A 14574-nucleotide genomic window follows, 5' to 3' on the forward strand; every position below is an offset into this window, starting at 1 on the left:
GTCTGAAATGGCACTCTATTCCCTATGAAGTGGGCCCATGGGGCTCTGGTCAAAAGTAGTGCACTATATAGAAAATAGGTTGCCATTTGGGATGCAGCCCTAATCCTATCAAAGTCAGAAGGGCGTTGCTCCATCACACTCACAACAGAGAGCCTTATTGTTCTGTGGCTACAAATATGCTCCAATGACATATTTATTATGACCTAAGGCCAATGCATGATGAGCATTTAAATGCTGTTATGGCTACCGCCCGATAGGAAAACCAACCGTTTGGCGACCCATTGAATTCTAAGTAGTTATGAGAAGAATAGCTTGTGAGTAATCAGTGTTTGTGTCAGTATTTGAGGGTTCTTAGCTTGACTTGCTCTTCGAGGTGTAATATCTGTAATCAACTTTAAATGAACCGGGCAGTGTAAACTCAGATGTGTTGTATGGCGGATGATTAGAATGATATTTGTAGGCTAGCTTTGATAAAGACTGATTGAGGTCGAAAAACTCAATCGCATTTGTGCCTTGAAATAATTCTTGTTGTTGCAGTCTTTTTGGGAGATGCCATCACCTTGTTCATTTGTACCTGTTTGTCCAGATGGGATGTATAGTAACAGTAATATGTGTCACGTTCTGACCTTTATTTCCTTTGTTTTGTATTTATTTAGTATGGTCAGGGCGTGAGTTGGTTGGGCAGTCTATGTTTGTTTTTCTAGGTTTTGGGTATTTCTATGTTTCGGCCTAGTATGGTTCTCAATCAGAGGCAGGTGTCATTAGTTGTCTCTGATTGAGAATCATATTTAGGTAGCCTGTTTTGTGTTTGGTTTTGTGGGTGATTGTTCCTGTCTCTGTGTTTTGCACCAGATAGGGCTGTTTTTGGTTTTCCACGTTTATAGTTTTTTTAGTGTTCGTGTTTATCTTTTTGTTATTAAACATGAATCAAAGAAACCACGCTGCATTTTGGTCCGCCTCTACTTCACAAGAAGAAAACCGTTACAGAATCACCCACCACAACAGGACCAAGCGGCGTGGTAACGGGCAACAGCAGCGAAAAGAGGAATGGACATGGGAGGACGGTTTGGACGGCAAGAATATGGACTATACTACTTGGGAGGAAATAGACAGGTGGGCGGTCGACCCAGGGAGAGTGCCGGAGCCCGCCTGGGATTCGATGGAGCAGTGCGCGGAAGGTTACAGGAGAATGAGGTTGGCGAAGCAAGCACGGCGGCGCGGACGGAAGCCAGAGAGTCAGCCCCAAACATTTCTTGGGGGGAGGCACAGGGGGAGTGTGGCAGAGGCAGGAGTCAGACCTGAGCCAACTCCCCCCGTTTATCGTGAGGAGCCAAGGAGGAGCTCAGAACCAGAGCCGGTGTTGGAGGTGAGCGAAGCAGAGACTGTGAAGGAGTTCATGGGGAAATTGGAGGAGAGAGATATGAGGGAGTTGCTGTGTTGGTGCATGAGACACGGATTTCGCCCGACGGAGCGTGTCGGGGATTTGATGACACCTGGGTCAGCTCTCCATACTCGTCCTGAGGTGCGTGCTAGTCGGCTGGTGAAGATGGTGCCAGCCTCACGCACCAGGCTCCTGTGCACCTCCCTAGCCGTGCACGTCCTGTGCCAGCCCTGCTCTCAAGATCTCCAGTACACCTTCACGGTCCGGTCCATCCTGTGCCACATCCACACACCAGTCCTCCGGTGGCAGCTCCCCGCACCAGGCTTCCTGTGCGTGTCCTCGGCCCAGTACCACCAGTGCCAGCACCATGCATCAGGCCTACAGTGCGCCTCGCCTGTTCAGCGCTGTCAGAGCCTTCCTCCTCTCCAGTGCTGTCGGAGTCTCCTGCCTGTTCAGCGCTGCCGGAGCTTTCCTCCTCTCCAGCGCTGCCGGAGTCTCCCGCCTGTCCAACGCTGCCGGAGCCTTCCTCCTCTCCAGCGCAGCCGGAGTCTCCCGCCTGTTCGGCGCTACCAGAGCTCCCGCCCCTCATTCCAGAGCCGCAAGTGCCCCTCATTCCAGAGGCGCCAGAGCTCCTTAGTCCAGCGTTGCCGGAGCCTCCCGTCTGCCCAGCTCCATCTGAGCCACCCGTCTGCCCAGCGCCGCCTGAGCCACCCGTCTGCCCAGCGCCGCCTGAGCCACCCGTCTGCCCAGCGCCATCTGAGCCACCCGTCTGCCAGGAGCCGCCAGTGCCGCCAGTCTGCCAGGAGCCACCAGTGCCGCCAGTCTGCCAGGAGCCGCCAGTGCCACCAGTCTGCCAGGGGCCGCCAGTGCCGCCAGTCAGCCAGGGGCCGCCAGTGCCGCCAGTCAGCCACGGGCCACCAGTCAGCCAGGGGCCGCCAGTGCCTCCAGTCTGCCAGGGGCCGCCAGTCAGCCAGGGGCCGCCAGTGCCGTCAGTCAGCCAAGGGCCGCCAGTGCCGCCAGTCAGCCAGGGGCCGCCAGTGCCGCCAGTCAGCCAGGGGCCGCCAGTCAGCCAGGGGTCGCCAGTGCCGCCAGTCAGCCCAGAGGCGCCAGAGCCCCTCAGCCCAGAGGCGCCAGAGCCCCTCAGCCCAGAAGCGCCAGAGCCCCTCAGCCCAGAGGCGCCAGAGCCCCTCAGTCCCGAGCTGCCGCCCCTCAGTCCCGAGCAGCCGCCCCTCTGTCCCGAGCAGCCGCCCCTCTGTCCCGAGCTGCCCCTCTGTCCCGAGCTGCCCCTCTGTCCCGAGCTGCCCTTCTGTCCAGTGGGGTCATTGAGAGGGGTTGCCATGGTTAGAGAGCCACGGAGGCGGACAATGAGGCGGACTAAGACAATGGTGAAGTGGGGTCCGCGTCCCGCACCAGAGCCACCACCGCGGACAGACGCCCAATAGAAGATCATTTCTTCACGTTTCCAATGTTTTGCAACATTGTAGAGCTTGCTATTATGTACGATACGCTTTGATCATTTTATTGCCCATTTCCATGGAAATGAAATAGGTGTTATAATCTTTTCAATTATCAATTGTAAAACAACAACAAAAATGCATTCTTGTATAATTGATGGTGATTTGATTGGGCTCTGAATTGAAGTTTAGGGCTAATATATGGGTCTCCTTTTTCAACGCAATCAATTGTCGCAGAACTTTTCACCCACAATCTCATTTGTATTATTGCTGTATAATTAGTCCATTCCATTATATCGATTAGATTGTGTTTTGAAGGTGAAGTAGTCTCTATGTCATTTTGCACACAGCAATATGAAACACTAATATGGACTCACGGAATAAAATGCAGTACCTCCTAGTACCTCATTCACATACACTAATTTACTCAATTTAAGCACCATTTAAGGTGCTTGCTCCATTTTCATTTTCTTCATAAGTTGCCTGTGTACAACCCCCCACATCTAGAATGCCTGATTAGCTTAGAGTATTAGACTTCTCAAACAAAACACACACACATGCGGGCACACAAGGAGGTACACATCCACACACGGATGTGGGCACACAAGGAGGTACACATCCACACACAGATGCGGGCACGCAAGGAGGTACACATCCACACACGGATGCGGGCACACAAGGAGGTACACATCCACACACAGATGCGGGCACGCAAGGAGGTACACATCCACACACAGATGCGGGCACGCAAGGAGGTACACATCCACACACAGATGCGGGCACGCAAGGAGGTACACATCCACACACAGATGCGGGCACGCAAGGAGGTACACATCCACACACAGATGCGGGCACGCAAGGAGGTACACATCCACACACACACGCGGGGGCACAAGTGGACACAAACACACAAACGGCCATGTTTTGCTGACTAAGCCAGTTATTTTTAAAGGCCCTGCATCTGATTGCCTCACTGGATGGACTCAAGACTCAGATTAAACTCTACAGTTTAGCAAAGAGCGATAGAAAGAAGGGAACGAAATGACTTAATTCTCTGCTCAGCAAAATCATTTCCCATTTTTCTCATCTCAGTCTCAACCCTGAAAATGTTCTGACTCCCAATTTACAATTTACCCCATCAGGGAGGGGACTCGAAGAGAGGCCCCCGGAGCGACTCAAATTAATAGGAATAATCTACAGCCTTGTTTATTGAAGTCCCATCCGCTGACATTTTCTGTTCCTCTGCCGCAGGACATGTCGTAAGCACTAATGTAATTCCGAGGAAGGAGATTTGATAAGTGAATCCAGCCCTAATGGATCAGTTAGCTTTATAGTCTTCCTCTTGTCTGGCTCTTTGTTTTCGTCCCTGCATCTTAGATCCCAATGTGTGCATTGTTCTTCCCGTGGGGAGGTGGAGGAGGGGGGGTTGATACTCACATCCACAGTGGTGGTAACAGGTTTTAGTATACTAACAACACCAACTCTGCTATTTCTGATGTTTCTTTTTTGGGCAATTCTCATCACGTTTAGAAAGTCTGTCGATTTAGCAATTATGTGTTGTCACAGTTGATTTGGGTACCCTAGTAGTGTCTGATGTCAATTTGATTGGATTTTGAAACTTCAGCCATACAGTGTAGTTGAGTATGACAGTCCCACTGTAGTTTCAGTCGGTATTTTGCAATACATCAGTTTTAAACAGAAAACAAACTTTACCCTTCTTCCTTATTTCCCCACCTTAAAGAGCGCATAAGTGACAAATTAATTTGAACAGTTTGGGGCGGACTGTCAGTTCACACTAACAACGTTATCTCCTAGTATAAGCTGTATAAATGGGGCAGAAATCATTCCAGGTCAGATCCCATGCAGTAAAGAAGGGCTCTTAGCCTGCTAGGGGTTGGAATGGGTTGGCCATGGAGTCCCACACTTTCCGAAGGAAAAGACATGTAGGTATGTGCTCAACTTTCTATCTACAGGACAGTAACGAATAGAACAGCAGAAGGAGTAGAAAACGCTTGGTAAATATTTACTTAAAGCATTCAGGTATAATGCTTTATGACTTGTTATGAGCATGTATGAGCTTTTATAATGTCTTATAACAAGGTTTCTGTGTGTAATATCAAAATGTCAAATTTACTGGTACTTTCTTACCTCAATGGGAGTGGAGGGTTGGTTTTGCAGCAGAATCCTCATCAGTATCTGAATGTACTATGCTAATCTGGTTTAGACATGCAGGTATGCTCAATTTTTTTATTGGCTAGCACTAGCTGAAGGTAGCTCACATGCTATGCAGCTTCATTTCATTTTGAATTTCCTGTTCAGAATCCTACCCAAGCTTATCTTTCACCATGGCATAGACATATTCAACATAGATATTGTATGGATTCAGACTGCTGTGGAGACTCTCTACATGTATGTTTTAGATACGTTTATGTCTCCACTCGGTGAAGGAAAGGCTTATCTATCCCCACATGCTGTGTCGACTCCTGAGTAGTGCTGAATGATTAACTAAAATATTGGTTATTTTCTGTTTTTTAAACAACTTATTGACTTACGTTGTTTCAATCATTTGAATCCCATTTTGTTTCGGGTTTTTCTGAGAGCTTAATGCACACACTGCAGAGTTTCTCTAAATCAGATCCAGCCTGAACTGTGTGATGTTGTAGTTTCTCTAGAGATAAATCAGACCCAGACTGAACTATGTGATGTAGTAGAGAGTTGTAGTTTCTCTAGAGATAAATCAGACCCAGACTGAACTGTGTGATGTAGTAGAGAGTTGTAGTTTCTCTAGAGATAAATCAGACTGAGACTGAACTGTGTGATGTAGTAGGGAGTTGTAGTTTCTCTAGAGATAAATCAGATCCAGCCTGAACTGTGTGATGTAGTAGAGAGTTGCAGTTTTCAACAGGCCAATGTTCTACATAGTTTAGAGCATAAAATGTGGCAACTAACTACAATGACCATAATCCATTGCGCAGCTACTTGTCTGGTCTCTGTTTATTTTATGCCTGCTATGGAAGAGTCAGAAGAATGTGTGCTCGTGAGGGGATATACACTGAGTAGACTCAATTCATCAGGGCATGGACTCTATAAGGTATCGAAAGCATTCCACAGGGATGCTGGCCCATGTTGACTCTAATACTTCTCACAGTTGTGCCTTGTTGGCTGGATGTCCTTTGGCTGGTGAACCATTCTTGATACACACGGGAAACTGTTGAGCGTGAAAAACACAGCAGCGTTGCAGTTCTGGAAGCAAACCGGCACCTACAATCATACCTCGTTCAAAGGCACTTAAAACTTTTGTCTTGCCCATACACCCTCTGAATGGCACACATACACAATCCTTGTCTAAATTGTCTCAAGGCTTAAAATTCCTTCTTTGACCTGTCTCCTCCCCTTCATCTACACTGATTGAAGTGGATTTAACAAGTGACATCAATAAGGGATCATAGTTTACACCTGGATTCACCTGGTCAATTTATGTAATGGAAAGAGCAGGTGTTCCTAATGTTTTGTATGCTCAGTATAGAGCGCAGCTGTTGCTTCGCGAGGTATCTCTATCTGAAAATACATGTTCGAAGTGATTGATAGTTGGTATTCAGCAGTCATCGAAGTATGCCTTATTCATTTTGAAGAACTACAAAATAGTGCTTTTGTCAGACAGCATATGTAGCAGCTCTATAGAGATGAGATGATGACTTGGAATGAAATAGTAGTCATCAAATAAAACAAATGTAATATACACAACAACTGAAATATTTCATGAAAATAATGTGAATAAATGATTGTTAATAAGTGATAAGCATAAATGGGCAGACACTACCATCATGGGACTTTTTAAAATGGTTTTATTCTGATACAACATTCAACCCAAAGAATAGAAACCGACATCGAAAGCCATGAATATTTTTTTTACCATCAAATCAACCTAAAAAATCACTGATCTCTCAGCACTACTCCCCCAGTGGCATATTTCTGGTAAAGCAGTAGTCTAATCCAGTCTGCGTCCCCTATATACTCCCTATATGCTTCAGCCCTGCTAGAGACTGAGCAGTAGAGCATTGGCTGCATGCTGTACAGGTTGCAGATGAGGACACAACATACTGCAGCATCATGCTCATTGTAATATTTCTATTGCTGTAGCAATAGTTTTTATGGGTATGTTTTGTAGTTCATTGAACATGCTACTGTAATCTCTCATATGTAATGTGTTCCTCTCAGCAAGCAGTTGGATACATATTGTTTTGTCATGTAATTCTCCTCGCTTCGGGGATGAGGCTGATTTGATATTATGTCCATGTATTGACTGTGGGAAATAACAGTGCAGCAAATATGATTTGCAATTGGATCATTTATCTGTTCATGTTGCCATGTAATGATGGCATTGGGTAAAGACTGCAGCCTCATACAGAAATAGCAATTCATTCGTTGTGCAAGAACATTTTTGAAAGACTGTCTCCACATAAGGCAAACATAGTCCTGACATGTTCTAGTAAACATTTGATCAAATTGCATTGATTTACAGTGCAGGTAATACATTATAGCCAGACTATCATGTCATACAGTCTCTGTCCATATCTCACTGCTACTGCACTGTGCCGGTGGTGTACTGTGTCTGTACCTACGTGTAGAGTCATTGTTGGGCTGACAGTGTCCGCTGCTGGCTGCAACATAAACTGCATTGTCTCCAACTGTGCATGTCTCTGCTGCGGCATCTGAGCGCAATCTATCCGAGGAGCATTTACGTGCGAAGACACGTTTAGTCCCATATTCCTAGCACGCAATGACTACATCAAGCTTGTGACTCTACAAACTGGTCGGATGCATTTGCTGTTCGTTTCGGTTGTGTTTCAGATACTTTTGTGCCCAATAGAAATGAATGGTAAATAATATATTGTTTCATTTTGGAATCACTTTGGAGTCACAAACAATATGTTTCCCATTCATACATAATATACCATTAATTTCTATTGGGCACAAAATAATCTGAAACACAACCAAAACAAAATGTAAATGCATCTAACAAGTTTGTAGAGTCATAAGCCTGATGTACAGTGCCTTCAGAAAGTATGTTCACCCCTTGACTTGTTTGGTTTTGTGTTAGAGCTATAATTGAAAATATATTAAATTGAGACTTCATGTCACTGGCCTACACACAATACCCCATAATGTGAAAGTGGAATTATGTTTTTAGAAATGTTTATAAATGAATTAAAAACGAAAAGCTGGAATGTCGTATAAGTATTCAACCATTTTATTGCAAGCATAAATAAGTTCAAGAGTAAAAATGTGCTTAACAAATCAAATAATAAGTTGAATGGACTTTTTTGAATGACTACCTCATCTCTGTACCTCATTCATAAAATTATCTGTAAGGTCCCTCAGTCAAGCAGTGAATTTCAAACACAGATTCAACCACAAAGACCAGAGAGTTTTCGAATGCCTCGCAAAGAAGGGCGCGTATTGGTAGATGGGTAAAAATTAAAAAAGCAGACATTGAATATCCATTTGAGCATGGTGAAGTTATTAATTACACTATGGATGGTGTATCAATACGCCTAGTCACTACAAAGATACAGGTGTCCTTCCTAACTAAGTTGCCGGAGAGGAAGGAAAATGCTCAGGGATTTTACCATGAGGCCAACGGTGACTTTAAAACAGTTACAGAGTTTAATGGCTGTGATAGAAGAAATCTGAGGATGAATCACCAACATTGTAGTTACGCCACAATACTAACCTAATTGACAGAGTGAAAAGAAGGAAGCCTGAGCAGAATAAGGATGCATGTTTTAGAAGAAAAACCGAATCCAAAGCATGCATCTTGTTTGCAACAAAGTAATTCTGCACAAAATGTGGCAAAGCAATTAAATATTGTCCTGAATAGAAAGTGCCATGTTTGGGGCAAATCCAAAACAACACATTACTGAGTACCACTCCATATTTTCAAGCATAGTGGTGGCTGCATCATGTTATGGGTATGTTTGTAATTTGATGAAAAGAAACAGTATGGAGCTAAGCCCAGGCAAAATCCTTGAGGAAAACCTGCGTAAGTCTACTTTCCACCAGACACTTGGAAATGAATTAACGTTTCAGCAGGAAAATAAACCTAGACACATGGCCAAATATACACTGGAGTTGCTTACCAAGATGACATTGAATGTTCCTGAGTGGCCTAGTTACAGTTTTGAATTAAATAAAGTAAAACATAAAAACATGGCCACGCAACATGGGGTTATATCGGTCCACCAATAAAGGACTAGTAAATGCCCAGTGCACTACTTTTTTTTCAGTTGTTTTTTGTTGTTGTATATATTAACATTGTTTTTTTAATTCTGATTTTTCAGGGGGTGTTGCAGCACCCTAAGCACCCCTACATCCAGCGGCTATGTGGGTGTGAATACCTATGTAAATGAGATATTTCTGTATTTAATTTTCAATCAATTTGGGGTATTGTGTGTAGATGGGTGAGAGACAAAAAAATAGATTTAATCCATTTTGAATTCAGGCTGTACTGCAACAAAATGTGGAATAAGTCATTGCGTGCAAGGAATATGGGACCAAATACAACATAGCCCAGTATTTGAATTATGTATTTTATTCACTCATTATTGTGGATCTTTATCATGGGTGTCAATAATTTCGAACCCCGCTGTACATTTGATTTAATAAGGTTAGATGGTTTTCCCTCTGAATATAAATAGAGATTGCATGCGGCATGCCCCCTCCCTCTTTAATCATCCAGAATATCTACCCCTGGCTAAAACATTCATTAGTAGGCCCTAAAATGACGCAGTGATAAAAATAAAAAAAACATTAATATCGCTGATTAATTTCTCTGACCGGCTCCCTAGTTTCCAGGTGCAACATGAAAAAGGGATGCTTGCGAATCCAGCCCTGGCCCGGCCATTTGGCAATGCATCTCAGCCCGGTATGCCTTGACATCAACAAGTGGTTGCTCCATTGTGTGGGGAAAGAGAGTGTAGCCTAGAGCCCGGTGATACCACTGTCCCCAAATGTTCTCACTTGTTTAATTAATTGCGGCGACAAACGGCAGATGGCTCTCTTGCTTTTTAATTTATATCTGTGAATGTTGTCTCTGGAAATGATATCCATCTAACAGAGAAATATCTAATGATTTATGGTGTTGTTTTGTAGTATTGGAACCACCAATCCAGCATATGTTGAAGTTTCTGAAGTGTCTCTGCTGAATATGTCAATGTTTTTTGTGTAGCCTATGGTTTGCTCTACGATTTATCCAGGAATTAGCACTGTGCGCCCTCAAACTGGGCATAGAAGTCTATTCCACGTTGGTTCAACGTAATTTCATTGACATGACGTGGAAACAACGTTGATTCAACCAGTGTGTGTGTGTGTGTGTGTGTGTGTGTGTGTGTGTGTGTGTGTGTGTGTGTGTGTGTGTGTGTGTGTGTGTGTGTGTGTGTGTGTGTGAGAGTGTGTGGCAAAGGAACGAGGCGCTGAAATGAATGAGCCCGAAAGTGATTGAGAGATAGAGTGATATTATTGTGAGATTAAATGGCGATAGTCATGCATGTTAGCCCGCTCGAGTTGCAGGTTTTATTGACATTTTAGTCATTTAGCCGATGCTCTTACCCAGAGCGACTTACATGACCGATTTGTAGGGTTAAGTGCCATGCTCAAGGACACTTCGAATATTTTTCAACTAGTCAGCTCGGGGATTTGAACCTTTCGGTTAATGGCCCAACGCACTTAACCGCTAGGCTACCTGCCGCACTATGTTTTTGCAGTTACACTATTCCTTCTGCTTAAGCACTTGAAGCACACACTTTTATTTCATTTGATTAGCGAGGAGTTCAAAAGCCTACATTTTGATGCACGGTTTACTCTTTTCCAATAGGCAACCTGACCAGGGTCATACGTATACTACCGGGCAATAAATGCCTACATTGATACATGCAATTGTGGACGGTCCCATACACATTAAAACATATACAAATACATGTGTTTTCAGCCATATTTGTAACGAGCCTTTTCAATGCCCATTGCAATTTAGTTGCGAGCCTGTTCGGAGCCGGGCGTCAGTTTTGCACAGCTGAAGCCGCCTTTATGTGTCAAATCTCACTACCGGCTCATAGCAACGCCTGGAGTGAGGGACTTGAGGTCGAACGAGAGGGAGGGAGGGTATTCTCCTCTTTCCTCTCCGAGGCAAGTGCAAATGAGAGGGTGAGTGGCTAAGACTTGTTGATGTGGAAGATGGGTTGATCTAAAGACGGAAACAAGAGTCACCCTTCATCGTTTTTCTTATAGCGCGGGATTGACGCCAAATGCGCTTTTGCGCGGGAGAGGTGTGCGTGTGCAATGGTGCCTATAGATAGCCTATGTGTTTCCATGCGGGGTCTCCTATCCTGTCTTTTCGATTACGCACCTGATTGCTGTCTCTCCAACGAACGGTGGGTTTAATATGAAATTCCCCACAGCCGTATTGTCTCCTCCGCATCCGGCAGCGTAAGTTTATCTATTTGTATGCAGTTGTCACACCGCCCAGACGTCATCCGCACAGGACCCGGTTAAGCTTAGGTTAGCCTACATTTTCTTCTCTCTCCAATCGGTGTACAATCGCCCATGTTGTGTGTGTGTTTCTCTTGGACCACAATACCAATCTACAATGACAGCTCAGATGTGAAGAGAAGTGGACTATACAAAGAGAAGACGTGAAAACGCATCATGCAGCCATGCGGTCGGATAGGTATAGCCTATATTGCTATTCAATAGGCCTAGATAGAGCCACGTTTGATATTTACGTATTACTTTGATGTCGTATTTATCGTACTGACATGTATTGGTTAATATTTGACTCTCCAAGATGAATGACCATTTCAGGAGCAGTGTTGCGTATTGAATGGTCAGCTTGGCTAATATTTCTGCGTAAACGTCGTGTTATACTAAGCTGTACCCTGGCGAGTGAGTGCCCATCGTCCGACGGTGATAATCACCCAGAAAAGCGCGTTTGTTTGTTTGTTTGGACGGCTGGCTGGCGGAACACACGCGCGCACACACACTCAACACAGCGTGGCCACCGCTGTCCAGCGTGCTGAGTTCTGAATCCTGCACCGGTCTCCAGGACGAGAGGAGGGAAGGAAGACAAAAGGAGAAGAAGAGAAAGGAGTGTGGGAAGGGGAGGCTACACTGGACATTTAGCAGGGGATGGAAGTGAAAATGTCACCCAATAAATCGAAAATTAATACGCAGATATGACTGTTGAGCAATCTCGTTTGGGGTGAGTTTTTGCCAAGCAATTTCACCAGCTAGACTCCTGATGAAAATATGGAATGAAATAATTTTATGACAACAGTTTCATGATTCTCACCAACCAGTACAATTAATGATAACGCAATGTTTCATAAGCACTAAAATGTAGTGTCTGTACACTAAAGGCAGTTATCAAAAAGTAGACTACTATTTAAATATACCGGATTCTACACCACGGACCGTCTAGCCGCCAATATGGGACTGTGACCGTGCTGCGAGCAACTAGAGGCGGTTGTTTATGTGGTCTGTGCTCCGTGTGCGGACGGAGTGCGGACCGGACCTGAGCAGCAGTGAGACATTGAGCCATGGCAGCCGCTATTGCCAGCGGTCTGATCCGGAAGAAGAGGGAGGCACGGGAGCAGCATGTAGACCGACCACCCCCAAACAGGCGGAGGAAGAGCCCCAGTAAGAACAAGGGGCTCTGCAATGGCAACCTGGTCGACATCTTCTCCAAAGTGCGTATCTTCGGCCTGAAGAAGAGGAGACTACGGAGACAAGGTGTGAGAAGTTGTGTGTCCCCGTGTTTGTGAGGTGTCTTTTGTGACTTATGTGGGTAACGCATTGTGCTGTAAAGTCAACCTTTTTATACACATCATTCATTTTGGGTAACCCCTCATTGGGAAGTAGGCAAACCAATGTGTGCATGAACATTCATTTAATATCATTAATTCACTAAACTCAGAGATAAACCATTGCAGTATCATATTTGCACTGACTATCCCATCATCTGTAAATGTTGAATGAAGGGAGAAAACACACGTGGTAGGCTATAGTCCAGGGTTCCCCAACTGGCTTCCTGTGTGCGACTTGCCCTGCAGGTGATGTCATTTGAACCCCCCCCCCACACAAGTTTTCTGAGCAAAAAATAGATATACTTAAATTCTTAATTGTTGGGCATAAAAGACTGTAAAAACACCAGGAAATCCACCACAAATGATTTTAAATGTGTACATCTGTTCCCAAGTGTTCCCAAGCATAATAGAGATATATGTGATTGTATACAAATCTAAGCTAAGTTTGAAATGATTAAGTTTTAGTCAAATATTATATCTGTTTAGGCTTCTTGCGGTCAATTTGCAGTCTACAAATGATTTGTAATTACGTTCCAGCCCCGTCATGCGGCTGAAGTTGATGATCCCTGCTGTAGCTTGTGGCGGCCAATCTCATGGTTCTTATGGTTGACTATAGCGGTCTGTTTGTTGGTCCCTCACAGGCCGGAAGGAGAGAAGGGGAGAAAAAAAGAAATCTACCCCTGATTTAGCCTACATGCAATCTCAGGTAGATGACAGGCAACAGACGAGCTGTGCGTGATGCTTTAGAACAGGGTTCCCCAACTTGTGGCCCGCGGGCCAAATTTCTGAGCTGAACAAAACTAAAACATTGTTGGACATAAAAGACTGTAAAAACACCAGGACATTTTTATTTTGGAAAATCTGTTCCGAAGTGTTCCCGAGCATAATAGAGAGACGTGATCGTATACAAATGTAAGCAACGTTTGAAATATTATATCTCTTTGGGCTTCTTGTGGTCAATTTGCAATTTACAAATGATTTGTCAGTATGTTCCGCACCCTCATACCATCCGCTCAAGAAAAAAAATCATCCTGTGGCTGAATCTAGTTGATGATCCCTGCTTTAAAACGGAGCTATCACCAAGTCTTGCTTGAATTGGCGTGTCCGCTTTGAAGCTCCTACATGCACACTGCTGAACTGATGAACTGCATTGTGCATATAACAAAGCCTTACACATCCCCAGAATGAACAACAAATACAATTCATTGCTGTGAGACCTAAAAGGTTAATAGTTCCCCGATAAGAGGCTACGCCTTTCAAACCTAATCTTTCCTCACATAACTGTATTGAACCTGTGGGCCACTGCCTTTCATTTATATCCTCCAATCCAAAAATCAAAAACTCATACAAACAGTGCTGTGTTAGACCAGCTAGACAGCATATTTGCATTCCTAGTCCCTGTCTGTCTGGATGCCCCCTGCACTGTCCAATAACCCAGTTCTTCTGGCTTGTGGACAGAGATCCCAACAGTTGCAGGACTTGATGCTAGATCATGCCAACAGAGAAGCCGGGGCCTAATAAAACCATAATAGGCGCTGTGGGCTTGGGTATGTGGCGTAGCTGTGTATCTTGGTACCTGCCACTGGTGTCTACGGGGGCAATCTGTCGCTAATAAATTCCAGAGTCAAAGACACTGATGCCAGGCTTATCCAGCGTGACAAATTACTCCTACAACGCCTTGACAACAACACACCTGCCAACTCAGGGCCCCTCTGTCTGTTTGTGTGTGTGCATGTGTGTGTATGTATTTGCTTGTGTGGGTGTGTGTTCATGTGTGCACGTGTGACAGTGACATTGCCCTGATAAGTATTGGCAAGTGATGCATTGCATTTGGCCTTTCTAAAACAGGTCCTCTGCCGTTAGACAATGCATTATAAGAATT

General features: G+C 44.7%; 1 protein-coding gene across 2 annotated transcripts in view; it reads left to right on the forward strand.

Moving 5' to 3' along the window:
- fgf14 (fibroblast growth factor 14) overlaps positions 1 to 14574 on the forward strand; it is a 301770-nt gene that overhangs the window by 193258 nt on the left and 93938 nt on the right. The window contains exon 1 of one of the 2 annotated variants that reach the window (XM_029650921.2): positions 11571 to 12618. The exons of the other annotated variant lie outside the window; for it this stretch is intronic. Coding sequence (XP_029506781.1) covers positions 12426 to 12618 — 193 coding nt within the window. The 5' untranslated portion in view covers positions 11571 to 12425. Of the gene's footprint in view, positions 1 to 11570; positions 12619 to 14574 lie in introns of those variants that run through there. 2 annotated transcript variants of the gene reach the window in all.

This window comes from Oncorhynchus nerka, linkage group LG1, assembly GCF_034236695.1.
Source record: "Oncorhynchus nerka isolate Pitt River linkage group LG1, Oner_Uvic_2.0, whole genome shotgun sequence".
NCBI classification, from domain to species: Eukaryota; Metazoa; Chordata; class Actinopteri; order Salmoniformes; family Salmonidae; genus Oncorhynchus; species Oncorhynchus nerka.